This window comes from Otolemur garnettii, unplaced genomic scaffold (assembly GCF_000181295.1).
Source record: "Otolemur garnettii isolate 467f Iridium unplaced genomic scaffold, OtoGar3 scaffold00021, whole genome shotgun sequence".
Taxonomy (NCBI): Eukaryota; Metazoa; Chordata; class Mammalia; order Primates; family Galagidae; genus Otolemur; species Otolemur garnettii.
Window position 1 is genome coordinate 16856756 of NW_003852416.1, and position 27608 is coordinate 16884363.

Here is a 27608-nt window from a genome sequence, read left to right on the forward strand (position 1 = left end):
TGAAGGCTTGACTAGAGTTGAAGAACTCACCTGCACAATGGCTCCCCTTGGGGGCTGGCGGATTGGCTCGGCTACTGACAAGAGGCCTCAGTCCCTTGACATGTTGATCTCCGTAGGGTTGCTTGAGTCTCCTTACAACATGGAAGCTGGCTTCCCTCAGTATGAGTATCCAAGAAAGCGACCAAGGAGGAAGCCACCATGCCTTTTATAATCTACCCTTACGAGTCACACCATTATTTCCACAGGGTCCAGGTCAGCCCTACTCGGTACAGGAGGGGATGTTGAGGGAAGTGTCACTGGGGCCATCTTGGAGGCCAACTCCACAGGCCCCTTTGAGTCCTCAGGTCTATGAAAACATGTCAGTGAGTGGCAGTTCTTGTTGGGTTGGGATTTGCATAGAAATCAGAGTAGGAAAGACAGCCAAGGCAGAGACCCTAGCGGACATAAACTGTGAGTACAGAAACTACAACATCCATCCCAGAACCAGGCTGCCAGTCCGCGTGCCTTTCTGAGACCCACTGGCTGCTAACTTACTATGTGAAGTTGGGCAAGGAGTGGCCCTCTCTGAGCTTAGTTTTGACCTTAGAAAGTGAGAGAGGTAGATGAGATGACCTTCAGGATTTCTGGCATCATTCATAACCCCCACCCCATGCACCTCCCAATACACCCCTAACACACACACCAAACTTACCTGAGCTTCTCAGACGTGCCTGGTCTCCAGTCTCTGGGCCTTTACTCAGGCCTCCAGGAACCTTCTTCCAACTTTCCCTTTGCCTGGCTCCTTCCTGTGTGTCCCCATCGTCCCATCGTAACTGACCCATAGCTGCAAATGCCCATAGACTGTGTCCTTTGTGAAAGCTAGGATGATGTCTATGTTGGTCCCCATCACATCCAGCCCCCAGTGCAGCCAGCATTTGAGAGGAAGGCGAATAAATGATGTATGCTGACCCTGCTCCACACCTGGCCTTGTAAAGGCAGTGATGTTCAACCAGTATGCCGTGAGAGGATCTGAGGTGTGTTGTGAAAATTTGTAAAGTTCATTAATGAAATTATTTTCAAAAGAAGGTCAAAGCACAGCAAGTATATTCTCTTTTTTACTCATTTTTTGACCAACATAATTTAAGTGTGCCATGGAAGTTGAACTAAAGGTTCAAGTGTGCCATAAGATAAAGGCAGTTGAAAAGCACTGGTTTAAAGAAAGAGACCGTGGCATATGAAATCCCAGTTCCACCACTTATTAGCTGTGTGACCTGGGACAGGTCATTCAACTTTTCTGACATTTAGTTTACCTACCTATAAAATAGGAATTACAGTACCCACTACATAGATCATAGGTTGCTATAAGGATCAAATAACATGAGTGCAAAGCACATGGCATGGTGCTCAGCGCAGACCAGGAGCTCAGGGAATGTTGTATCTTATTAATATTATCATCACTGTACTGTAGGAGACGGTGGAACAGCAGAAAATGTTGGTGGGAGGTAGCAAATCTTGTTTTCTGGCTCAGTTGTGCCAACAGAATCAAAGCTTAAGAAAAGCAGGCTTGGGGGGAACCATGTTCATCCCACAAGAGCCAGGCAAACCCTCCTGTGGTTGGCCAGTGTGGCCTGTGGTTTTGGGGTCCTTGCCCATTGGCCTCTGCATCCTGGGATTTTCCTCTGCCTCAGAGCTTCAGAATGAACAGGCTCCTTTCAGCTCCATCGGCCAGAGCCAGGACGGCCCTGTCACCCTGCCCTACGGCTTCCTCATCCTGCAGGGCCTTTCTGTTGTGTGTCTCTGAGCCCTGGAGGGCCTGGACCCCTTATCCAGCCCCCCACACTGTGGCCATGCCTCAAAGACAGGCTGCTGGGAAGCACACCCACCGTCCCCTTTCCTGAGGGCAGCCACCCCTGGAAGGGAGGAGCTGAGGCAGCAAGGGCTGAAAGGGGCCCTTTATTCCTGGCTCCCATAGGGAGGGAGCTGTGCCCCTGCCCACCACGCCCGCCACACCCACGCCCACACGGAGTGGGGACAGCTTGGCCCTGCTGCTGCCTCTAAGTTAACCAGGCTGTCTGGCCCCGCTCTGTCTGGGTCCGGGAGGGCGAGTCCATCCCTCTGCCCAGCCCCAGCTCCACTCAGAGGCAGCAGTGCCCAGAGTGTATGGGGTGGGATACATTTGCTGGGACCCTGGGGAGTGGGGTTGTATAAATCAGAGACAGCCTAGAGCAAGACCGTGGGAACACACATTCACTCTCACACATCCAGCAAGTGGCAATTGGGGACCCTGTGCTAGTCCTTGTGCTGAGCCCAAAGGTAGATCTATGGGCCCTCACGGACCACAAGAAGCTTGTATTCTGTCCTGAGGAAATCATAGACGATCATTATAAATGGTGGTAAATTCTAGGAAGGAAATAGTCAAGGCCTGGAGAGAGAGGGGAGAGCACTTTTTCACCCAGAGTGGCCTGCCAAGGCTGCTGCCAGGAGGTGACGTTTATACCGAGATCTGAAGATGGGAGGCATTAGCAGAGGCGGTGTTCCAAAAAGGAGACAGTGTGCCCATGGCCCCAAGTGAGAAGGAGCAGGGTGTGTTTGTGGCGTGAGGGGGTGGAGTGATAGGAGAACTGTCGTAGAGGGAGGCAGGAGCCAGACCTCACCCGGCATCAGAAGGGGGATTATTCTGTTCTTGGTGCCCTGGGCAGTCACTGAAGGTTTAAGCAAAGGTTACAACTTAAGAATTCAGACAGGCAGAGGTCACCATAGCATACCTATAGGCTATTGGCCAAATACTGAGTGACTTTCCTCCCCCTTCTCTGTAACAATTGTCCTGCATGCCCGATACCACATGCTCCATGCTTTTTCTAATCAACGCTCCAGCCCTGCAATCCCATTTGGCCTATGAGAAGACTGATGCTCAGAAAGGATAACGTACTCAGCACAGTGGTTTTGGCAGCCTGCATCTGTCCACTCTGTAATCCACACTCTGATCCCATTGCTTCCAGCTGAGTGTTTTAGATTTTGATTTTTTAAAAAACTTTTCCAGGCTCAGTGCCTGTAGCACAGTGGTTATGGAACCATCCACATACACCAAAGGTGGTGGGTTCGAACCCGGCCCGGGCCAGCTAACCAACAATAACTGCAATAAGAAATGGCTGGACATTGTGGCAGGTGCCTGTAGTCCCAGCTTCATGGGAGGCTGAGGCAAGAGAATCGCTTGAGCCCAAGAGTTTGAGGTTGCTCTGAGCTGGGATGCCACAGCACTCTACCAAGGGCAACATAGTGAGACTCTGTCTCAAAAACCCCCCCCAGACCCCCCAACTTTTCCACTAGGTCAAGAATAGAAAAATACATCTGGGTGTGGGTGGTGGAAGTGGACCAGTGTGACTGTGCCTGTGAAGGCCAGTGGTCCACAGGTCTCCACTGTTGCCACTATAGAACACCTTCCCGGCTATGCTCAGACCTATCTGAGCTTGGCTCTGAATGAGACCACAGCCTGTGGTGTCAGAAGCACCCAGGTGTGGGTTGACCACTCTAAGTCTTGTTATATTTGATCACAAAGTCCTCTCCTTCCCCTGGGGCTCAGGGCCACCCTGGAGGTCAGCTGCAGAGCTCTAAATGCCTCCCAGAGTCAGGCTAGAGCAGCCCATGTTCTGTGCCAGCCCACATGTCATTTTGGCCAGCATCATTCTTTGATTTGCTGTCTGTTGGAAATTCAAGATGCTAGCCACCTTTTCAGTGATTCCCAAGCCTGGGGCCATGCTTATCTAGCAGCTTATAATCCAAAGTAAAATCTTTTAGCTAATAAACTATCTCCTGTCTAGGTCAGGGCTAAAGGTAAACCTTGCACATTTTCCAAAGCAAGGGACAACAAATAGGCAAATTCAGGAGTTCTGTTTCTGTTTATGGTGGTTTTCCCAAAGCAAACCCTACAGGTGAGCAATTACTACTTGTTTGTTACAATTAATAAATCAAAAGTGTGTTTGCATTTTACAAAAAGGGAATTGTACCTCAGGGATTGTAACTCATTATACACCTAAATTTGCTGCAACTGAGTCACGTCGTAAAGTATGTGTTCTTAAAAGAAGGCTTGAAAAAATGACAGTAAATATAGTTAAAATCAATGACTATTAATACTCACTCTCTTTATTTTTTATTTTATTTTATTTTATTTTTTGAGACAGAGTCTCAAGCTGTCACCCTGGGTAGAGTGCCATGGTGTCACAGCTCACAGCAACCTCCAACTCCTGGGCTTAAGCGTTTCTCTTGCCTCAGCCTCCCAAGTAGCTGGGACTATAGGTGCCTGCCACAACGCCTGGCTATTTTTTAGTTGTAGTTGTCATTGTTGTTTGGTGGGCCCGGGCTGGATTCGAACCTGCCAGCTCTAGTGTATATGGCTGGTGCCTCAGCTGCTTGAGCTACAGGCGCCACCCTCACTCTGTTTAATAGATATCCCCCAGTCATTCTAGAATTCTAACATAAATATCAATACAGAAATACTAACAACCCCACCTAGTCATCTAGAATCTCTTTTGGTGCAGCAAAGGTCTTTTGGGGTTCATGTGAGACCCATGTTTCTTGATCTAGTCACATGGGTGGGTTTGGTGTTTGGAAATTCATCAAGTCATACACATGTATGTGTACTTTCCTACGTGCATATTATATATCATTAAAAAGTTTTGTTGTAATCCTAGAGCTTTAGGAGGTTGAGGCAGGAGGATCACTTGAGATCAGGAGTTCAAGACCAGCCTGGGAAACCTAGCCAGATCCTGTGTCTTTAAAAAGAAAAAAGAGTTTTATTTTTAAGAAAAAGTGTTCTGGATCCACAGCTCTGTAAGGCTGCTCACAAAGCCTTCAGTTCTGTTTGGTTCAGCAAAGATGTAGCAGTACCTCTGATGAGTCTGTGACTAGGTCAGTGGTTCTCAGCCTGTGGGTTGCAACCCCTTTATAACAATGAAAATACATTGGGCATTAGGAAGGTTGAGAACCACTGGACTAGGTGCTTATCTCTGGCAAACACTCATAAAATCCCAGCTGGCCTTCCTGGGGATGAGGGAAAGAAAGATTTTGTTCCTTTCAGCCTGGCTCTGTGTGCTGAGTATGGGAACCTCCAAAGCAGAATTTGTGAGGCCATTTTCCCCTCCCAGATGCACTAAATCTTACTGTAAGCAGCCATGGCTGCACAAGATTTAAGGTTTTTATCTATGATGAAACCCCATGGACTTTTGCAAGTGCGTTTCCCTGAGTATGGGAGTGGGTGGGGAGTGCTGGAATGGGGAGATGCACCTGGGTGAGTCACCCGAGAATGCCCTAGATGGGTGCGTGAATGAGCAATCAGCTGCCTCACCATGGTGTCACATCCTTTGGGCTTTGAATTGGGTGGGTTATAAGTGTCCTTCAGAGAAACAAGAGCTCTGGGAGACACACAGATGTGTTATGAGTGGGTAAATCAGGAAAGGTTGTTGCCAGGCTGAGAGGAGTTTGTGTTCGGCCTTGGTGGGGAAGCCAGGTTGATAGACCAGGTACCTGAGAAATGCTTATGGTGCTTGTTCAAAAGCATATGGCCAGCCCTAAAGAAAGATGGAGACTTTACCTCCTTCATGTTTACATGGATGGAACTGGAAAATGTTCTTCTTAGCAAAGTATCACAAGAATGGAAGAAAAAGTATCCAATGTACACAGCCCTATTATGAAACTAATTTATAGATCTCAAATGAAAGCTACAACCTAATTCTAGCCTAAGAATATGGGGAGAGAGTAGGGGAGGGGAGGGGAGAAGGGCGGATGGGTGGTGGGAGGGTGACTGGAAAGATCACCTATATGGTCTATCTAACAAGGATACAAGTGAACTTTTCTAGAACTAAAGTATAAATGTTTTAACACAATAACTAAGTAAATGACATACAGTCTATGTTAACCAGCTTGATGAAAGTATTTCAAATTGTATATGAAAACACTATACTGTACCCCATGTTTGCATTAATGTATACAGCTATCAATTAATAAAAAAAAAAAACAAGCATATGGCCAACAAGGAGACAGGTGGGGCCAGGTCGTACCCCCACTCCATCATATGCTCCTGAGCTAGAGTTGTCAACTAACAAGGGATCCAATTTGTTTAACATTTATTATGGCTGTGCTCTGTGTTATATGCTTCTCTAGTTCATTCATTTCTCACAATAATTCTTTGAGTTAAGCATTGCTGTCCCATTTGCAGTTTGAAGAAAATGAGATTCACATAGGTTGGGATTGTCTCATGTCACATAACAGTGAATGGCAGACCCAGATGTACTAGTCCGGACACTCCTAATGACAAGAAACAGACCCATCTCAATCGACCTTAAAGAAAAAAGGGGGAAATTTATTGATTCACATAACTGAAACCAGGAGTTTAATTTCAGGCACAGCTGGATCAAGGTGACCAGTTCTGTGTCTGTCACACTTTCAGCTTTGCTTTCTTTTCTGTTGACTTTGCTTCAGACAGGCTTCCTCCAAATGGTGCCAGAGACACACAAAGATGCTTCCTAGCAGTTTGGGGCTTACAGCTGATGAGTCAGCAATAGCCATGGAACGAGAGCTCTTCTCTTCCTGGTAGGTCCATCAGAAGTCCCAGGCAGATTCTCACTAGACCAACGTGGGTCACATGCCCATGGCTGGACTCTACTGACTGATTACCCCTGAATTTTGGAGTGGGATCAGCCTTACTGACATCACATGGACTGAGAATAAAAGAGAGATTGTTCCCCCAAAAGAAAATTAGGGCACTGTAATAAAAAATAAATGCTGGCAGGCAAAACCCGCCAATGCCTACCATGTTAGACTTCAAGTCAGAGGCAGGGCCTGGCATGGGTCTAAATGAGAGATTCATGGGAGCCAGAACTCAGGGCATGGAGTCAGGACCCCTTGGGCTGTGGACGTTTCCCACTGGGATCATGTCCTTCCAGAATCTGCATGTGCTTACTGCTTCCAGCCTCAGCATCCAGGCCCCACCCCAGCCCTCCCTCAGCCCAAAGAAGGTCAAGCAAGACCAAGTGTTGCAGATGAGATGCAGGATTGTGTGTCAGGGTGCGATCTGAGCCAGGCACAAGGCTATAGACAGTGGCTACAGTCATCTCAGCTATACCAGGGGCTGAGGCAGCCCAGGAGACAAGCAGGTGGCCTGCAGTCCTAGGCTGTAGTGGGTGAGAGGTGGCACTTTAGTTTTAGGGGTAGCACTTAAACAGACAAAGAAGGGCCTGCCCACCAGACTAACCCAGACCCTACCCTGAGCAGGGCCGGCTCAGGTGAAAGCTGGTGGCGGCAATGTCAGGAAGCACCTGAACATCAAGGGCAAGATCAGCTTGCAGGAAGACTGGGAAGCCAGCACAGGCTGACATTGACTATTTCCCATCCTTCTGCCCTCTGCCCATTTGTCTCCCTCCATCAAGGCCTCTCTGCACTGTATTCTGTCCTCTAGCGAGACCCTCTTGTTGAGTGAGAAGCTGACGTTTGTTCATACTCAGATATGAATGATTAATAAGGCTTACTATGCCATCTCCAGTGAGAGGTTTGTGTGTCTTAACCAAAATCTTTTTTTTTTTTTTTTTTGAGACAGAGCCTCAAGCTGTCCCCCTGGGTAGAGTGCTGTGGCATCACAGTTCACAGCAACCTCCAACTCCTGGGCTCAAGCGAGTTTCCTGCCTTAGCCTCCCAAGTAGCTGGGACTACAGGCGCCTGCCACAACGCCTGGCTATTTTTTGGTTGCAGCCGCCGTTGTTGTTTGGCGGGCCCGGGCTGGATTTGAACCTGCTAGCTCAGGTGTATATGGCTTGAGCCACAGGCACCGAGCCCCAGAATCTTAAAGTAACTAAGTTCTGACTTAGTAATCTCGGTCATCAAAGCATTGACTGTAGGATTGTTTGTTTTTAGAGTGGAGTATTCTTACGGCCCAGAGCATACCCTACAGGTGTCTGCTTGCTTTGTTAAACCATCAGAACTCCCAAGCTGATCCGCATTGGACCAATTTGGATCACCTGTTGACTTGGATCACTCATGGTGTTGGGGGTTGGTAACAGCCTTCTAAAGTCTAAAGACTGAGAATGAAGGAGAGGTTGTGTTTTGGTTTTGGCAGCTGCACACAGGGTTTGTTGGCTGGCCTGACACAGCCCACTTCACGCAGGCATGGGGTCAGTCTTAGACCCCAGAGAGCTGTGGAGTACAAGACCTAAGTGCTCTTCTGTCCTTCCCACATGCACTGCATGGGTCTTGTCACCATGCACACACATGTTACTCTTATAGGGAAGGGCAGTTCCCTCTAGGAATCCCCATATCTTGGCTCTAACTGATCTGGGAAATCTGTCTGTCTTTTCTGTCCTGGGTGCCACATCAGGCAGCAGAGCCAGAGAGGGACCTACCCCCCAGTTCACTCAGTGCTCAGATCTTCACTGCTTGCCTTTTTCCTATTGGGCTCCAGAGACCTCTGACCTGATCTCCCAGGACACTCCCTTGTCCTTCCTGGGGGTGTCAGCAGCACCCATATTCATTTTTGCCAGCATCATGGCAGACATTGTCAGGGGCACAGTAAGTACAGAAAATTATCCCTGTCCTCAGGGTGACTACTGGCCAATTAGGGTTACAAGGCTCTGTCAGGTGGCTGGTCAATCCAGTGGTCTGTCCTATAACCTCTGCACCGGGTTGAATAGTGGCTCTCAAACAGTTATGTCCAAATCCCAATCCCTGGAACACGTGACTATGACCTTATTTGGAGAAAGGGTCTTTGTAGAAGTATTTAAGTTAAAGATCTAAACATGAGATCATCTTGGGTTTAGGGTAGGCACCAAACTCAATGACAGGTGTCCTTATATGGGAAACGCAGAGGGAGATGTAAGACCCAGACAGAGAAGGGAAGGCCACGTGAAGACAGAGGCAGAGAGGCAGAGATTGGAGTGATGCTGCCACAAGCTAAGGAATGCCCAGAGCTACCAAAGGAGGCTCTAGGCAAGGAGGGATTCTTCCCTGTAGCCTTTGAGGGAGCATGGGTCTGTCGACGCTGTCACTTCAGACTCCTGACATCCAGAACTGGGAGGGATTGAATCTCTGCTTTTGTAAGCTGCTGAGTTTGTGGTAATTTGTACAGCGGCCCTACAAGACTAATACACCCACTTTCCATTTTTGTCCCCAGACCAGTTAGAGGGCAGGACTGCTGCTCTTGGAGAATGAGGCCTTTGTGCCACCCAGTGTGTGGCCTCTGGGCCTCCTGTGCTTTCCCTTGTTTCTCGGCAGGTCCCCCAACACTCCAGGCTCTCTAGGCTGCACTATGAGGAGCAAGTTGGGAGCATCTGTGCCCTCAGAGGCCGGGTGGCTGGGGTGAGCTGGCCCTTCCCGAGCCTGGGGGCTGCAGACCTGTGGCTTTAAATTACCTCGGCTGGCTCGGTGCCTGTGGCTCAGGTGGCTAGGGCGCCAGCCACATACACCTAAGGTGGCGGGTTCGAATCCAGCCTGGGCCTGCCAAACAACAATGACAGCTGCAACCAAAAAATAGCCAGGCATTGTGGCGGGCGCCTGTGGTCCCAGGTATTTGGGAGGCTGAGGCAGGAAACTCGCTTGAGCCCAGGAGTTGGAGGTTGCTGTGAGCTGTGATTCCACGGTACTTTACCCAGAGGGACAGCTTGAGGCTCTGTCTCAAAAAAAAAAAAAAAAAATTACCTGGGCTATGAGAAGGTGAGAGGGGGTCCTGAGGAGGGAGGCTATTGACAAATTCTCCAGGATGCCCAGAGAGGAGTTGGGTGATTGCCAGAGGGTTGGCAAAGGAGGGCAAGGCAGGCAGGCAGGCAGGCAGGCAGGCAGGCAGGCATTGAAGGCAGGCTTCCAGGAGGAGGAAGGGATTTGGGTAGGTAAGCACTTAGAGTAAAAGGAAACTCCTTTCTCTGGCTTAGGCTCCTTACACAGCCTCTTTTCTGTCTTCTAGCAAGTCTAGCTCTTTCTGCCTCAGGGCCTTTGCTATTGTGGTTCCCTCCAACTGAGCCCTCTTGCCCAGGGCTTTGCTTGGCTGGCTCCATCTCCTCCTCCAAGTCTCCACAGGATCCCAGAGAGACTTCCTGACACTCTGAATTCTCCCTCCCTCCTGGTACCCCTCTTTCTCATTACTGTTTTATTCTCTTCATAGAGGTGGGAGGAAACATGGAAGTGTAACCAAACCACTCACTGGATTTGAAAACATATGCTGTCTCCCTCCCAGGCTCACCTCCTTCCCACTTGGAATGTAACCTTGAGAACAAGACCTTTGTCCATCTTGTTTGCTGCAGTGTTCCCAGCACCTGGGACAGAGCCCCCTTGCCAGGCTTCCATCAGGACAGTGCTGGCAATAGAAATGAGGGAGGAAGGAATGTCTTCAAAGAACAAATGGCATTGCAGGTGGCAGAAGAGGCAGAGAAGAGGCAGTTACCTCTGTATGCATGGACACTGTGAGTCTCAAAGGAGAGGCCACCAAGAACAGACCAGCCTGTTCCGATCAAAAGAGGTCCCAAGGCTAGCCCTTTCTTTTTTTGGAGACAGTGTCTCACTTTGTTGCCCTCGGTAGAGTGCTGTGGTATCACAACTCACAGCAACCTCCAGCTCTTGGGCTTAGGTGATTCTCTTGCCTCAGCCTCCCGAGTAGCTAGGACTACAGGTGCCCACCCCATCATCCAGCTATTTTTTGGTTGCAGTTTGGCCAGGGCCGGGTTCGAATCAGCCACCCTTGGTATATGGGGCCAGCGTCCTACTCACTGAGCCACAAGCACTGCCCTGGCTAGCCCTTTCTTATCACCCCTGAAGTCAGTGTCCTCCTGTTAGCTCTGTGCAAATGGGTGCTAGCCCATTTGTAAGAACACATACCTAGGTGGTGCAAGTTGCTAGGGTGGGGGGGTCCCGGCCAGTGGGAGCCCAGTGTGCCTGGTGTTTCAGCTCTTGCACAGCCCCTGGGCCCCTCATGGGGGACCCGTAGGCACCACTTTTTACAAGGAGGGCCCTGGAGGCTGAGACCAGCCTAGGGGTCTAACTGCTCTCAGCTCCCTTCACATATAGAATAAAACCCAAAGTCCACAGTGGCTCTCAAGGCCTTACATGATCCAAGCCCAAAGAACTCTCTGGATTGTTGCCTACACTCTTCCCTCATTCACCAAACTTAATAAACCCAGGTTAAACCCCAACTCAGCCACTCCACTGTGGACTTTTAGACAGTTTTTCAGCCTCTCTGAGCCACCAGCTCCTCCTAGGCAAAACAGACCTAGTCATTGTACTGACCTCCAGGTTGTTGAGAGAATTAAGCAGGAGGACCCAGTAGAGAGCTCCTAGCATGTGCCCGGAGCAGGCTGGGAGCATTTGGCTCCTATTACGCCTTTTCTCTCCTCTCCTTTTCCTATTTATGTCCCAGCCTCACCCAGCTGTAAATCCATCTCAGAGCCCCTGGAGGGAGCAGCCCAGGCCCAGATGGGAATGCAGAGGCCCCACTAGAGGCAGCACCTGCCCCAGGATTGCACAGCCAACCCCTAAGCCCCCAGCAGGACCTGGACCCTGGGCTTTCACCACTGCTCCTTGCTGGTTCTGCCTTCTCAGCTCAGCCCAGGGTGGGAGGAAGAGAGGCCTCCACCTGTGTTCCCACGCCACCAGCTCCACAGCTTTCTTCTCGGCTTTCAGGAATGAGTTAAGTCCTGAGCAGCTAGGTCTGTCTCATGCCCATGTGGTCTTTCTTCCTTACGATCCTTGTCTGTGTGGCTGTGAAGGCTGGAGTAGAAGCCCTGACTCGCAGTAAACGGGCTGAATTACATTTGCGAGAGGCCTTTAATGCCCTGTGGTCTCAGCTTCCTTAATGGGGATTTTCCTCCTCCTCCTTTTTTCTCTCTCCCTTTTTAATACGGTCACCGGTTTGGCTTTCAGAGTGCGGTTTGGCTTCCTAACAGAGAAGTCAAGGCTGGAGAACCCCTTCCAGGGCTCCCCTCCCTCTTCCCCTCCTTGGCTGATGGTGCCAAAGCCCAAGGAAAAGAAAACGTTGCTCCTGTCAGGATTTCAGTAGGAAGGAGGGAAGCCCTATTGGGTTCCAAAAAATCAACTGGGAATTGGCTCATACAAAAATTCTCCTCTGACCTCACAGCTGAGCAGCAGACGCACGAGTCTTGTGGAAGGGATTGGGGGGCGTCAATCCTGTGGCCTGGTGGCCTCACCCTCAGAGAGTGGGCTCAAGGGGTGAGTCTGGGGTCCGGTGTGCAGGAGCCAATGTGGGTGAGGACTCAGGCAGAGCCCTCCCACCTGCCTCCCTGCCTCACCCCAACGCTCCCTTCTCTGAACTTCTTTACCTGTGGAGCCCGTCAGTGTTCCTTGGCTTTTTTCTTTTTACTAGTTCTGTGCCGTTGGATCAGGAGTGATATCTATATTTAGGAGATGTAAGACTCAGCCAGTTGTTTGGCTGCTGCTGCCAAACATCAGAGATGGGAGGCTGGGAGGGGACCCCATTTGTCTCTCTATCTCCCTCCTTTTCTCTTTGTCCTCTGACGGGATGAGAAAGGGCCAGAGTGCCATTTGGGAGGATGAGGCCCCTGCTCCGTGCAGGTGCTGGGCTCTGACTCCTCCTATAGTCTTCCCTGAGAATCCCTATTTCTTAGATGGTCCTTCAGGGTCCTTCTACTGCTTGACCAGTGGGTCTGGGTGCCCTCCAGCTCCTGACAGATAGCTGGCTTAGGAAGAAGGCCCAGAATTGCAGCCCCAGGGCCACCCATCATCTTGTCAGTCCTGAAAGCAGGTCTCCATGCCGCACACATATGCCCCTGTGGCACATGAGCAATAAAGCGACAGTCAACCAAAAAAGGGTCAGAGGCAAAGAGGCAGGAATACCAAATCTGTGACATCTTCCCCCAAGGAAAAGCAACGTCTCCCACGTCTTGATAAGTCACGTTTTATCTCCTTTCGAAAGGAACACGTGGCAGAGCCTCTCCAACTTGACACCATCGTTCAGTCTGCACAGTGTTGTCTGTGACAGGGAGATGGCCCCGCTCTCTGACTCCAGAGAGAAAGAGAGGAAGGAGAGGGTGGGCAAGAGTCTAGGAGAGGCCGGCAAGTGAACCAGAGAGTACTCTCTGAGCCCCTGGGAGTGCAAAACCCCAGTGTTAGATGGAGTGTGGGGAGCAGACCTGAGAATGAGGTGCCAACTGGTTGTGGGGAGACAAGACACTCACACAGGATGAGACACAGTGGGTGTTCCACTGTTAGACTTCAGCAGGGCTGATGACCAGTGACTGTGGTGGCAGGGAAGTCAGGGATGGCTGCAGCAGCTGCTTTCGTGCCTTATGAGTCCCCTCACCATTCACCTCTGCCTGAGGGCTTTGTGCCAGCAGTGGAGGGGCACACTTGGCCAGAAGTGCCAGAGTCAATGCTCTTGGAAGCAGCCCCCAAGCACAGGCAGGGGGCTGGTGGGTAAATGCCCCAGCCTCCTCAATCTCCCCTCCCTTAGTTGGGATGCCTGTGAGGGGTGTTCTGCATCATCTTCCTGAGTTCCCTGATAAGACTGAGCCCCAGTTGCCCACGAAGACCAACTGGCTGCCTAATATTTCCTTCCCTTGCCTACCTGATTTCCCCATACCCCTACTAGTATTTGCTGTGATTTCCTCTCAGATAAACAACTTGCATTCAAATCCTTGTTTCTGGGGCTGCATCTAGGGCGACAACAAAGAAGGTGAAGGTCCTTTCTCAGTACTTCACCTTGGCAGATGCAGCTGCAATTGACATATTTGTTCACATGCAATGGAAATTATCTGAATTAAGATCCCTTTAATGCAAGTGATAAATATAGTTCAAATAAAAGGGGGCCTGAGAGGTCAGGGTGGGAGGATTGCTTGAGCTGAGCAAGAATAAGATCCCATCTTTAAAAATAGAAAAATGAGCCAGGCATTATGGTGGAAGCCTATAGTCCCAGCTACTCAGGAGGCTAAGGCAGGAGGATCACTAGAACCCAGGAGTTTGAGGTTTTTGTGAACTAGGCTAAGGCCCATGGCACTCTAGCCTGGGCAAGAGAGTGAGATTCTGTCTCAAAAAATAAAAGGTTGGGGAGCGATTTCATTGTTTTATACAAGTGAAAAGTACCAGATAGACCGTAGGTTCAGGAACAACTATATCCAGCTGCTGAAATGATGTCAAAGGAATCTGTCCCTGACCATTTCTCAGCTTTGCTGTTTAATCATTCAAAAAGCTTTTATGGGGTGGCAAAAAAAAAAAAACCAAACAACCTTTTATGGAGTCCCTACCTTGTGCCAGGCACAGTTCCTTTCTCTCATTCCATTGTTTTCTCAAGCAATAATAAAGTTGGCCACTAGAGGCATCAGACTTTCATCTTGCCAGCTTAGCAACTGTGATAGAAAGAAGTCTCAGGACTGAATCTCATTGGCCCAGATCGGGTCCCTACCCATCCCTGAGCCAATCACCATGACTCTAGTTGACTACTCTGTATCACATGCCTACCCTTGTTGCCAGGGCTGTGATTAGCTCTACTGATGCCACAAGAACTAGGGATGGAGGAGGCCTTCTTTAAAGGGAGATTGGGCAGCCTAGGGCAACAGATGCCTATGATAGTGAGCACTTCATCATGTGCCAGGCTCCATGATCTCCAGAGAGACACAAATGCTATCACATTCTGAAGAATGTGGTGAGCGCCCTAGGAATGGACAATATGTTATGGATGTTCTGGAAAGAGGAACATCACTCCCAGCTTGGGCAGTCAAGGAAGGCCTTCTGAAAAGATGGCATTGGCCCTAGACATTTATAGCCACTAGGCACAGAAGTCAGTGTGTAATGCCCTTGAATGTCAGACCAAGGAGTTTAGATTCTAAATTTCACAGACTGGAAAAGAACTGTGCATTGCTGTAGTTGTTATGATTAAATGTGGCTAGCTTGGAAGAGACTAGCGGGGAGGTCTTAGGGGCTGCCATTTTCCTGTAAGGCTTGCCCATACCTATGGAAGGGTACTCTAGCCTGGCTGGCTGTGGTCCATATGGCTGGAGACCACATGCATAGAGAGATCAGACTGGGGCAGCCATGCTTCCCTTGGCATTGGCTTATGCCCGCCCTGGAAATAGCCACCACCTAAACTAAGAATAGGAATTCCTTCTGGGCTGGGAGGAATGAATGCCGATTTCTCAAGGAGGGATGGGCCTGACAACAAAACAAAGCATGTAGGTTGGGCCATACTTTATTTGCCAAGTCACTGGAGAGCCAGCCCCACGCAGGGGCATTGATCCTGCCATTAGATCCAGACAAGGTGATTTGGCCAAGTTGTTCATAGAAGCCTAAGATGGCAGTCTCCAGGGCTCCTCACCTGCCAGAGAGGCCCTGGGCCTTCAACCTTGGGCATCTCCTGCCCCCCAAGAGAGGTGACTGCTCCTCTCTTGTTTCTCTGACAGTGGCCAGCTAAGATGTTGAGAGCCAAGGCAGAGAGGGCAACGAGAGGGTCCCTGTGGCAATTTCAGCCAGAATCACCCGCTTTTGCGTACTTCTTTTCCAGGCAAGATCCTCTTCCGGAGAAGTCACATCCGGGATGTAGCTGTGAAGAGGCTGAAGCCCATTGATGAGTACTGCCGGGTAAGGGTGTGCCAGGGCTGGGGCAGTGAGTGGGGAGGGGCTCAAATCCTGAGAGTCTATCTGCCTGTGAGGGAAGGTTATCTGTACAAAACCCTCCTAAGGCCTGGCATTTCCTGGCCAGGGTGGGTGTGGGGACATATCCATGTTTATAAAACGCTGTTGTAAATCTCTTCCGCCCTGCCAAAGGGATTCATCTCTATGTGGCATTTTGCTGGACATAGAAGAACTGTTTCTTTGACTTCCTTTTGGGATGTTGTTGGGATGTTCTGAGTTCAGAAGCATCCCAAATACACATTTGTTTATTCACATCAATCTTGATGGCTATACATGTTCATATACACATCTTTATAGATGCAGATGCTTACATGCTCACACACACATGCATTAACAGAGCCAGTACCAAAGAGGAAAGGGATGGCAATGTCAGGAGCCAGAGCCCGATTGTCTGCCCAGGACCCTGTGTTGAGGGTGAGAGACTGCCACTTCTTTGTCCATGGCACACAGCCTCTGGACAGCCAGACTGCCTGGGTTTGAACTCTTGACTACATCTGTGAACTTGGGCAAGCTATTTAACTCCCCTAAACCTCATTTTCCACATATGTATAGTAGGGAGGAGCATGGCACCTCCATAGAATGGGTGATCAGGAGGATAGAATGAGCTGATGTGTCAGACAAAGACACACTGTGTCTGGCTCAGAGGAAGCATTCAGGAGATGCTTTTGTTATTACAAGTCCCAAACAATTTGTATTAAATAAACAAGCAAATGAAGAAAGCTTTATTAAAAACAAATAAAAAGTGAAACAAACAAAAATAAAAAGCAAAAAAATAAAAAAGTAAAAATTAAATAATTTAATGTTAGTACTGGGCAGCACTAGCTTTTAATAGAGATAGAATTTCTTAAACAAAACCTACTTTTGGCATCTAACTCAAGAATCTCAAAGAGAGGCAAGTGTGCTATTAAGTTTTATCACAAGTGCTAGTATTCCCACTATCCACACACTAACTGCGTGGCCTTAGGCAACTTCCTTTACCTCTTTGAGCCCCAACTGCCTTATCTGTAATATGGGTATGAAAACAACCACCTCAAGAAGTGGGAGAATATATATCACAGGTTTATAACTCTTAAAATACTCTGCCCTTGGCTCAGTGCCTGTAGCTCAAGTAGCTAAGGCACTAGCCACATACACTGAGGCTGGTGTTCGAATCCAGCCCAGGCCCGCCAAATGACAATGACAACTATAACCAAATAATAGCTGGGCATTGTGGTGGGCACATGTAGTCCCAGCTACTTGGGAGGCTGAGGCAAGAGGATTGCTTAAGCCCAAGAGTTTGAGGTTGCTGTGAGCAGTGACGCCACAGCACTCTACCCGGGGCCACAGCTTGAGACTCTGTCTCAAAAAAAAAACAAAAAACAAAAAAAAAACTCTGTCCTTAAACAGAGCTGTTACCTGTGAGGTACCTTTAAGACTCTGAACCATAATGCTTAGCAATAAAAATGTTTAAATACTTAAATAAAAACCAAATTGCTAAATCTATCAACTGGTATTCCCAAGCCTAAAGGAAGACAAGTACTCCCATGTACTCCCCATTAAACCGAAGTTTGAATTTGGTGACTACAGGTTATACGCGGTCAGGTGTTCCACCTTATTCTAAAAGAATGCCTGTGAGCTGTGATGCCATAGCACTCTACCCACAGTGACAGAGTGAGATTCTATATCTAAAATAAATAAATAAAATAAAATAATGCCCCAGGGATAAATTCCTTTGAGCTAGAAGCGCCTCTTCTTTAGATCAATATTCTTTTTCTCTTTAAAGGGCATTCATTGTTTCTGGTTAAATGGACGGCTACAGCCTGAGCTTTGATTTCTCTTTATTTCTTTCCCAAGAAGTTAAGTAAATGGGCAAAGCTAATGGAGGAGGGGTCTGAGGGTGAAAGGAAGGCTTTTCCAGCTGGGATTTATGGCTCAAATCAGCCCCTGCTTCCCTGAGCTGGTGGAGCCCAAGATATTTGCACTTAGGCTCCATGGAAATGCTGTCTGCTGGATCATCCGGAGGAGGAACTGATAGCATCTTATCTCCTGGGATCAGTTTAGAGGGTTCTGGGACTCCAGTGTGCAGCTGGCAACTGAGGGAGCCATTGAAGTGGGGTATGCAAGAGAAGGGGCTTCCTAACTTGATTAGCACAAATGGGAGCTGCCCAGACCCAGACAAGAAGTGTGATGCATGGGTTTAGCAAGCAGACAGCCCTGTCACAGGTGGTGGGTTTACTCTGAGAATGACAATGGGGTGGGGGGGCCGGACAGTGGAAAATAACCTATAATTCATCGGAACTAGAAGGTGGGATCTGTGATCTGATTATCTGAAAAACCCACTGGCCTCAGAATGGTCACTAGGGATAAACCAGCACCATGGCCACTGCCAGCCCGTGTTGCATTTCACAGCTCTGACACCAGACAGCCCAATTTGTAGTCACTCACCACCCCTGCCAACCACAGCCAACTTCATGGCTAGTGCCATGTGAAGTCCACTCTGTGGTCAACCCTTGTCCATTCCTGTCCTTGTTTGCACACTGCCTATACAGCCTCTGGAGTCTGTTTTTATGATAGCCAGCATATCTAGCCCTGCTTGGCTGGCCAACTTCTTCCTTGGACCTGCTAGACAGTGTGGGCTCAGAGGCTGGGATTTGATGAGAATTCAAATGCACCCAAAAGTGTGAAGCTGGCTCTGCACCCACAACAGCCGACTCCTCTGCAAGGACTCAGACATGGAAAGTCTGATCATGCAGTGGACCTCCCCAGACTTCGGGCTCCCTGCCCTTACTGGCTAGCCAGTGCCTCCACCTAATGGTGGTTTCACAGCCCCAATCTCAGTGTTCATTTTAAACATATATGGAGCAGATTGGATGAGAGTTGTGGAAAATATACCATGCACCAGCCAAGTGATTGTTTTATGTGGCACTTGAGGGCCAGGTGTCTATGAAGAGGGGTTCCAAAGGCATTTCTTTAAGTTCATAAATTAATTTAAAGGGCAGCATGGTTGTGTGCTTAATATTTCATGATTATAGGGGACTCAACAAGCTAAAGACTTTCATCAGACTGAAAAGTAAGCTGTACTGCAGGGGCTGGGACTGACAGTGTCTAAGTAATTCCATCTACCCTGTTCCTGGGGTGAAATACATGTCTGCAGTATTTGTCCTGGGGATAAAACAAATATCCCCTGGAGGAGACAGAGGGGGTGTGAGAGAGTGTGTGAGAGTGAGCAACTCACCCTTTGACATTTATACAGGTCTCCACTTCCTGGTTGGGGGGACTAGAATTTTTTGCTGCCCATATAGCTAAACTTGTTCCTATTATTTGTCTGTCCAGGCCACACTTGCTTTCAGGAATCAATGGATTTCTTTGTAGGAAGGATGAGGGATGGGGCACAGTTAGCTTGGAGGGGTGGGCAGGACATCTGAAGGGCTGAGGACCTTCTGACCCTCCCCTCCCTGCAGCTCCCAGACTCATTCATTTGCATCCCTACTTCTCTGATTCCAAAACTGAGGCCATTATATGGTGGTAGTTCCGGGTATTCTCCATTCTACCATTGGGTTTCTTTTTCTTTTTTTTGCAGTTTTTAGCCAGGGCTGGGTTTGAACCCACCACCTCTGGGATATGGGGCCAACGCCCTACTCCTTTGAGCCACAGGCACTGCCCCCATTGGGTTTCTTTTTGATGGGCTCACCATGGCCCATCATTGGCTCTCCCCTTGGGGTGAGTAACCTTCTATTTAGGATCTCTGTTGAGAAGGAAGGCCTGGGCCAGGGATGTTGCCATTGGGGAAGACTGAGGCAAAGTGCCAGGGCTGATCAGTCCATGCCTCCTGCATGGTCTTATGCTCTGAGGGAACCCAGTTAGAATCTCTCCATTTCCTGACAGACCCAAGAAAAGGGGTTCTAGACCAGAATAAAGCCAAGCACGTCCCTTTTCTCCTTATGGCCTCTCAGAGGAGTCCCAATGTCCTCCAGAACATCTGAGCACTAGCCAGGCCCTCTATGGGTTGGTTCCAAGTGCTACTCAGGCCTGAGCTCCTACTATCTCCTCCACACTCTGCAGTCTTGTAGGTCAGACTTGAGGCCATCCCCAACTAGCCAGGCCTCTGCCCCTTGGCCTATGCCAGTCCCCTTCTGGGGACACATTCAGTTTCCACACTGGCTCCTCCTATAAGCCTCATGACTCCCAGGAAAAGCTGACCTCTCCCGCTGTTCTGCTCCCCAGAGGACTTCGTGCACACCCTGGGCATTTGTCCTCTATAGGGGGTGACTTCTGTGTGCCTGTCTTCTCCCAGACCAGGAGCTCCCTGAAGGCCACATCTGTTATCTTCATGTCTTCACTAACAAGCAGGAAGCCTGGCCCCAATGTGGCTGTCCAGCCAATGTCTGAGGACAAGACGAAACGATTCCAAGTAGACATAACTTCCTCTGAGAGTGACATCCCCCAGGGCCCAATGTAGTAAGGTCCCTTGTGAAGTGGCTTAAACTGCTACCAAGAATCAAATAACTCTACATTTCAAAAAGGTGGCTGCTTAGAGCCTTCAAAAAGAAAACCTCTGTGTTTAAAATACTTTGATGTGGCTCGGCGCCTATAGCTCAACCGGCTAAGGCGCCAGCCACGTACACCTAAGGTGGTGGGTTCGAATCCCCAGCCCGGACCCGCCAAACAACGACGGCTGCAACCAAAAAATAGCCGGGCGTTGTGGCGGGTGCCTGTGGTCCCAGCTACTTGGGAGGCGGAGGCAGGAGACTCGCTTGAGCCCAGGAGTTGGAGGTTGCTGTGAGCTGTAATGCCACTGCACTCTGCCCAGGGGGGACAGCTTGAGGCTCTGTCTCAAAAAAAAAAAAAAATACTTTGATGTACAGAATAAGTTCAGTGAGACCCCTGCTTTCTAGGAGACAGCATAGGAAAGACTGTCGGGCAAATTAGAGGCAGCCCCAGGGTGAGGATGGGGGAGGCACATGGCAGAACCCCAGCCCCCTCTTTCTACCACCATCCTACCCCACCCAGAGCCGCCAGGCTTTTACCTAGAAGATTTCCATTTATTAGAAACTGATGCTGCTAAGTGTTTGATCCTGTGCAGAGTGGGACACCCAAATTGTGGTGTTTTCCCAAATACACAGCTTTGCTTTTAGACATTAAAAGCAAATGTCCTAGGAGGTAATGTCCCTGGGAGAGACATTACCCAGGGTGATGGGCTTCATGGAGGGTGATCATTTTGAAGCAGAGGGTCTGAGCTCAGTGTGCCTAGGACCCCTCCCAGCTCTCAGACACACAATGCAGCCACCCTCCCTTGTCTAAACCTGCACCATCTGCCATGATGACACTTGATGCTAAGTATTGGCCCCTGTTGTAGGCACCCAGAAAATGGCCTTGGAAGGTAGGAGCTGGAACTTCAGGGCAGTTTAGGACTGGAAAAGGGGGGCACTAGCAGGACAAGCTGAGGGCAAAACCTGGATGGCTCTTTAGCACCTGATTACCAGTCCCCCAACCCAGGTATCCAGTGCCTTGGCCTCTTCTTGTGTGCCATTTCTCCAGATTAGCTCTCAGCCAACTCACTGACTGCAGAGTCTCAGAATGGCAGGTTTGGGAAGAGACTGAGGTCAGCTTGGTGGACATCTTAGGACATCTTAGCAATTTCAGAGGATAATGTTGCCTTCCCTGCCTCATGCTGAGGGCTGTAAAGTCACAGCAATTCCCACCCTTCTGCAAACCTAGGGCTTTTAGGACCCTAGGACCTCACCTGAGTCTGAGCTGTATTAGAAAGACTCAATCAGACTGATGGATAGATCGGACAAATAGATTCACCAGTAATGGTGCTGTTTACAGTACTAGAACCATAGACTGTTAGCACTGGAAGAAACCAGAATGTCTTGGACCTGGATTTGCCCCAGTGGTATCACTAGGAGCTGTTAGAAAACCAGATCCATAGTCCAATACCTGTGGGCAACGCTGGAGGTGGCGGGGAGTAGATCAGAGTAGGCTCTGGACTCATTCCATCTGATTCAAAATTTTGCCACTAACTACCTGTGTCGCCTCAGGGAATCTGTGTGTTAGTTTCTTCTTCTGTAAAATTTGAATCATATCATATCCTTCTCTTGGAGTTAATGTGACAATTAAATGAGACAGTCCCCCAGGATTTCATTATGATTAATAAATGCTGGTCTGTACCAAGTTCTACAAGTCTCTTCTGCAGAACTTCTCAGAGGCATCGTGACGCTGACGCACACAGTGATCCCCAAGGCTTTGTGGCGTCATTGTTTCACATGCGCCCACAGAACTCATTTTACCTCCATGAGCGCTTGTTCCGTGAGATCTGCTTTGGGATTCCACACTAGGCTATTTTATCTTGAAAGAAATGATAAGCAAGAGGTGAGGTGAGCTGCCCAAGGTCAGCAAACAAGTATGTAACTGCAGAACTGGAACTAGAATTGGGGTCTCCAATCTCCCCTTTCTGCTCTTTCTAGTGTGCTTTCAGCTAAAGAATGATGATGACAACAATGACAATAATGTTATAACTAACATTTACTGAGTGTTTGCTCTGTGCCCACCCTGTGCTAGGCTTCTCAAAGTCATCACCTCACTTAGTTGCTAAGAGGTATGTAGGTGCCATGTCAGGTCCCTTGTACTGAGCTCAGAGAGGGCAAGTAAAGCATCCACCCTCACACAGCCCATAAATGGCAGAGTCAGGACTCAAACCCATGTCCGCCTGCCCTGAGGCCCTGACTTTGGTATACATCATGAATGTCTAATTGCAGGATTTTAGACCTGAGATGGAGGGGGACCTTGAAATAGGCATGTCTCTAGCCCCCTGCTCTTTTCCAAAATGGCTGGGTTTGGGGGTTCCCTGACTCTGGCTGTTGTCGCCAGCCCAGGCTGCAGGGACTGACTGCTCAGCACCAACCTCTCCTGCCAAATGATTTTGGCCAGAACTTGAGCTTTGGCGGCAGCTCTGATGGAAGCTGCTCTGGGCTGAGAGCCCTTTGTCAGGCTGAAATCAGGACGAGCTCTCAACGCGGCTCCCCTTGGGGTTCACTGTTAAATAAAGATGCTGCGGTGGTTCAACCAAAAGGCTTCTTTGTCTGAGGCCCTCACACCCCACGCGTCCTCTGCCCCCAGAATGCCGGTCTCTGTAGGCATAAGAGTCCCTCTGTTCACTGCTGGGCTGGTGAGCTGAGGCCAGCAGGGTCTGTGCCTGGGGTGGGTAGCAGCGCACTAATCTGGGAGGGCACTACTGCCCTGGGCCGCTGGAACCTGCCTTCCCCTCCCCGGCTGCCCTCCCCCTCCCTTTCCCCACACAGTGGTTGCACCCAGTACAGATCCCAGGTAAAGGGTTCCCTCCTGCCCTTGCTCTGTCCATGCCTGACTTCCCCCTTCTCTCTCTCCCTCTCTCTCTCTGTACATAGAGAGGGCCCCCCCCAACATATATACACATTTTAAAAAAGGAGAAGACTGTATTAAAATTGTAATACTCAATATATGCCAATAACAGAAGATGAATACAAGTCACACTGGGCACCTCTTGTAATTGCAGGAATCAAAGGTGCCTTGAGTATTACAAATTTAATATAGTTTTTTCCTTTCTTAAAATGTGTATACATTTTTTGGTACCCTCTGTTTATATGGGTCTGTCTCTCTCCTATTTTTCTTTTAGTTTTCCACCTACTCTTCCTGAGCGGGGAGCAGCATACAGTGTGTGTGTTAACTGAGAACTTGAACACTTGGGGGCAAGCTCCACCCATCTGGCCTTCAGGACATGGGGCCTGGATTCTGTCACTTCCCTTCCTTACAGCTTCACCCCAACAGTCTCAGTATATCCATCCTAATGGAGGCAGTGACGTCTACCTCCGGGACAAAATGGGATGACACATCACTGGATTTGCCCTGGAGGATAGGAACTATATCTTCTTTGTCCCTGTAATGCGGGGTCACAGCCCTGCAGAGCCCTTCCTGTTAGATAATTGGAGGAGTCAAGGGGCCGAGGAGGGGCCTAGTAGTTGCTGACTAAATGTTAATTTCCCTTCTTTTCTATTTCTTGGCTGTTGATGGGGCTTTGATACATTAGAGACTCTTGGAGAGCCATGAGCCCTAGAAGGAGTGGCTGGGAGCTGCACAGTGCTCTTGTCTACTGCCATCTGGTCTCGTCTCATCTTCCCTGGGTGAGGGTTTGACTCTGAGAAGGGCCCTCCCAGTAGGATGCCTGGTGTTGGATGCCACACTTTAGTTGTTATCTGACCAGCTCAGAGAAGAATTAAGCCATTGATTGCTTCGCTCCCCCTCAATACTGTGCCTCTATTCTGCAACCTAAGACCATACATGCTGTTTTGCCCCATTATCATGCTCCATTGCTAGGAGATATTGGGCTTCTACACACCAAAACCCTTACTCTTTTATCCATTTTTCATTCATTCATTTATTTAAGCAAATATTGAGCGTCTGCTCTGTGGCAGGTACTCTTCCAGGATCTGGGTCACAGAAGTTGGCGGAACAGACTGAAATCCCTGCCTGCGTGGGGTTTACATTCTAGTGAGGTTGTTCCCACCCTCCATGGGTGCCTATGAATAGGTCACACGGTCTCTTGGGGCCTCGTTTCCTCCTTCCCCCACCATGAGGGTCCTACATACATGGAACCCACTGTGCTGGACCCAAGCATTGCTTCTGAAGCTGGTCCTGCTGTGTGGGGTTTGGGGAGACACAGCCAGGTGACAGGGCCCCATCTTATGAGCCTAGAGGCTTCTCATCTAAATTTCTCACACTCCCTGTGTTTCTTGACTTTTCTAGTCCCGGGTTTTTCTCTTTCTTCTCCTGGCTCCACCCAGGAAGTTCCCACATCCCTGCTCCTTCATCCCTACTTTGGCAGTGACTTCTCCTGTTTGGACCAAGGGATGCCTCCTTGCAGCAGCATCTCTCCCATGCAGAACTGAGGGGCCCGGGGCCTTACTCCTACACCCGAGTCTGCCATGTAGGACTGGGCCAGATCTGGTGTCCTGTGTGGGCAGCATAAGCCCTGAGCATCTTCTGACCCCATTCCCTCATATCCCAGCAGCACTCCCAGTGTAACAACTCATAGGTGGCCCACATGCTTGCCCTGACTGTTATTCCCCATGCACTGCCCACCTCTCTCCTCTTTTGTTCAAACCCTGCAAACCCCATGAGCCTAGCTCATGCCCATCCTTCTAAGAAGCCCTTCCAAACCCCTCAGCTAAGAAGCCCACTTCTCTCCCTCCAGGAAGCCTCTGAATGGCCTAAGTAAGGCCCTGCGGGTCAAAGCCACCTCTCTGCCCCTTCCCTGTCTGTGCTATCAAGCCATACGGACCTTCGTTCAGCTCCTGGGACCAGGTGCTGAACTCCCTGCCCCCACACTGACCAGTAAATTCACACCATCCTTCAGAACTTAGCTTCAAAGAGTCCTTCCTGAAAGACCGTCCTCCCCTCTCCCCAGTCTTCTGGGGTCCTACCAAACTCCATCATAGCATCCCGTCCTTGGTAGCAGTTGTCAACTTTTCATTAAATAATTAATTGTGCCATCATTGTTCAGGGAGTGTGACTATCTGATGAAGCTGGAGTGTGGCTAGTGGGAAACAAGGCTGGGAGGATGAGACCTTGGGTTGCTAGGTATCTTGGACTTACTCTGTGGGCAGGAGGGAATTCCTTCAGGGTTTGTGCAGAATGACAGCTCCTGAAGGCCCTGGGACCTAGGGTTCACTAGTCATTGTTTTTATTTGGTTGACCAGTTATTTTTTGTTTCTGCTTTTTAACTCACCACTATACAAATGAGGATTTGACTGGTTTTTAGCTGATGGACTAACTGGTTGGTTGGTTGACTTGTTGGCTGGATGTTTGATTGGTTGACTGTTTGGTTAGGGTTTTTTTTTTTAGTTGTCTAATTGATTTACTAGTTGACTTGTTAGTTGGTTAGTTGCAATGGATGGAAGGAAAGGAGGGAGGGAGGGAAAGTTGGAGGTTGTTGCATTCAATAGCTGATTGGATCATTTGTCAATTAGTTGTCTGGTTGGGTGGGTGGTGGCTGGTTTCTTCCATTTCATCCATGACACAGTCCTTGAGCCAACCCTACTCCCATCACTGTGGGCCTGAATTGACACTGGTTTGGCTTTCCTGTTCCCAGATTGATCACACATGATACCCTTCCTTCCTGTCTTCCCACAGGCACTTGTCCGGCTGCCTCCCCACATTTCTCAGTGCGATGAAGTCTTTCGGTTCTTTGAGGCCCGACCAGAGGATGTCAACCCCCCAAAAGAGTAAGTAATGATTCAGGCCTCTCCTGTGTGCTTGGAAGGTATGTGTTGACGCTGAGCTGACTTGTGTTGAGGCTGAGGACACAGGAACACAAGCAGAGAGAGAGCCGGCAAGGCCACCCATGCTGAGGAATGATGGGCCAAAGGAACAGGGCACTACTGTCCCCCAGGGTCCTATTACCAAAGCTGGTGCCTCACTTCCCTACACCCTAGGGCTGGCAAGTGAGGGGGGTCTCTGAATTTGGGGAACAGGTTTTCCTGCAAACTCTTTTTGGCTCACAGGGTTTTTATAAAGAGCAGATTACAAAATACAATGGTCCTGCTGTCGAGATGTCACTCCAGGTTGGTTGGTGATTGCTTTTTGCTTCAGCTCCCAGCCCAGGCTGAAAACTCACCCTCTGAGGAACTCAGTAGTGCTAGGCAGCTATGACAGATTTTATGAACATTAAATAACCATGAATTTACGAAGTGCCTTTTATCTGTATGATAGATCAAATGCTTTTCAAAAGCAGATAAAATGCTTTTATAAGCATTAAATAACCATGAATTTACCAAGTGGCTTTTATCTGTATGATAGTAGTCCTGTTTACAGAGGAGGAAACCATGCCTCAGTGGGGTTAGGTGATTTTCCTGAAGTCATATAGCTGGTTTGGTATGTGACGGGCCAAGACCTGAACCCAAGTCTGTGGTTTCCAGTGGCTGGATGCTGGCTGAGGTTTCCACGAGTGAAGAGAAATGGGGAACAGCCCAAGTCTTTTTTGTCTCTGGAATCAGGATGCTTTGGGACTGGTGGTCAAGGTGACCCACCCAGCCATGCTAATTTGTTACACACACGACTGAACTCCATCCTGACGGCCACCCTCTCTTGCTCAGAGCAGTTTCCTCACCTCCAATCCCCACCATAGGTTCTCATCAGAGAGAAAAATCCAGTTTCTACCCAGGTGGGCAGAAGAAGGCAGCAGAGAAGAGTGTTGGTTGGGTAGGAGAGAGAGTGGGCAAGAGGACTGAGGGGATGCTAATTAGTCACCTCACTGTGGATCTAGTCCCTCAAAAGCTTAAGACAGAGTTTTTCCTTTTTTTGGAGACAGAGTCTCAAGCTGTCACCCTGGGTAGAGTGCTAGGGATGGCATCATAGCTCACTCACAGCAACCTCCAACTCTTGGACTCAAGCAATCCTCTTGTCTCAGTTTTTTTCTATTTTTAGTAGAGATGGGGTCTTGCCCTTGCCCAGGCTGGTCTTGAACTCGTGAGCTCAAGCTAGCTACCTGCCTCAGCCTCCCAGAGTGCTAGGATTACAGGCATGAGCCACCAGGCCCAGCCAAGGCAGTGTTTTCAACCTTTTTTTTTTATTTCACCAGTGCACCTGAACCTCTAGTTAAACCTCTACAGCACATTTGAATTATGTGGATCAAAATAAAGAATAAAAGAAAGTATATACTTCCTTCTTGTGCTTTGAACTTTCTTTTATTATTATTATTTTTTATTAAATCATAACTTTGTACATTGATGCATTTATAGGGTTCAGGGTATTGCTTCAATATACAATGTGAAATGCTTACATTGAACTAAGTAACACGTCCATTACAATTTTTCTGGGTGGTGCCTGTGGCTCAGTGAGTGGGGTGCCGGCCCCAAATACCAAAGGTGGCAGGTTCGAACCCAGCCCTGGCCAAACTGCAACAAAAAATAGCCGGACATTGTGGCAGGCGCCTGCAGTCCCAGCTACTTGGGAGGCTGAGGCAAGAGAATTGCCTAAGCCCAAGA

At 49.1% G+C, this 27608-nt stretch overlaps 1 protein-coding gene across 2 annotated transcripts in view; it reads left to right on the top strand.

The window, feature by feature from the left end:
- Positions 1 to 27608, top strand: part of SH3PXD2A (SH3 and PX domains 2A) — a 240458-nt gene that overhangs the window by 102590 nt on the left and 110260 nt on the right. For both annotated transcript variants that reach the window (XM_023511719.1, XM_003787195.3), the window contains exons 4-5: positions 15479 to 15555; positions 25756 to 25847. In XM_023511719.1, coding sequence (XP_023367487.1) covers positions 15479 to 15555; positions 25756 to 25847 — 169 coding nt within the window. The remainder of the gene's footprint in view (positions 1 to 15478; positions 15556 to 25755; positions 25848 to 27608) is intronic.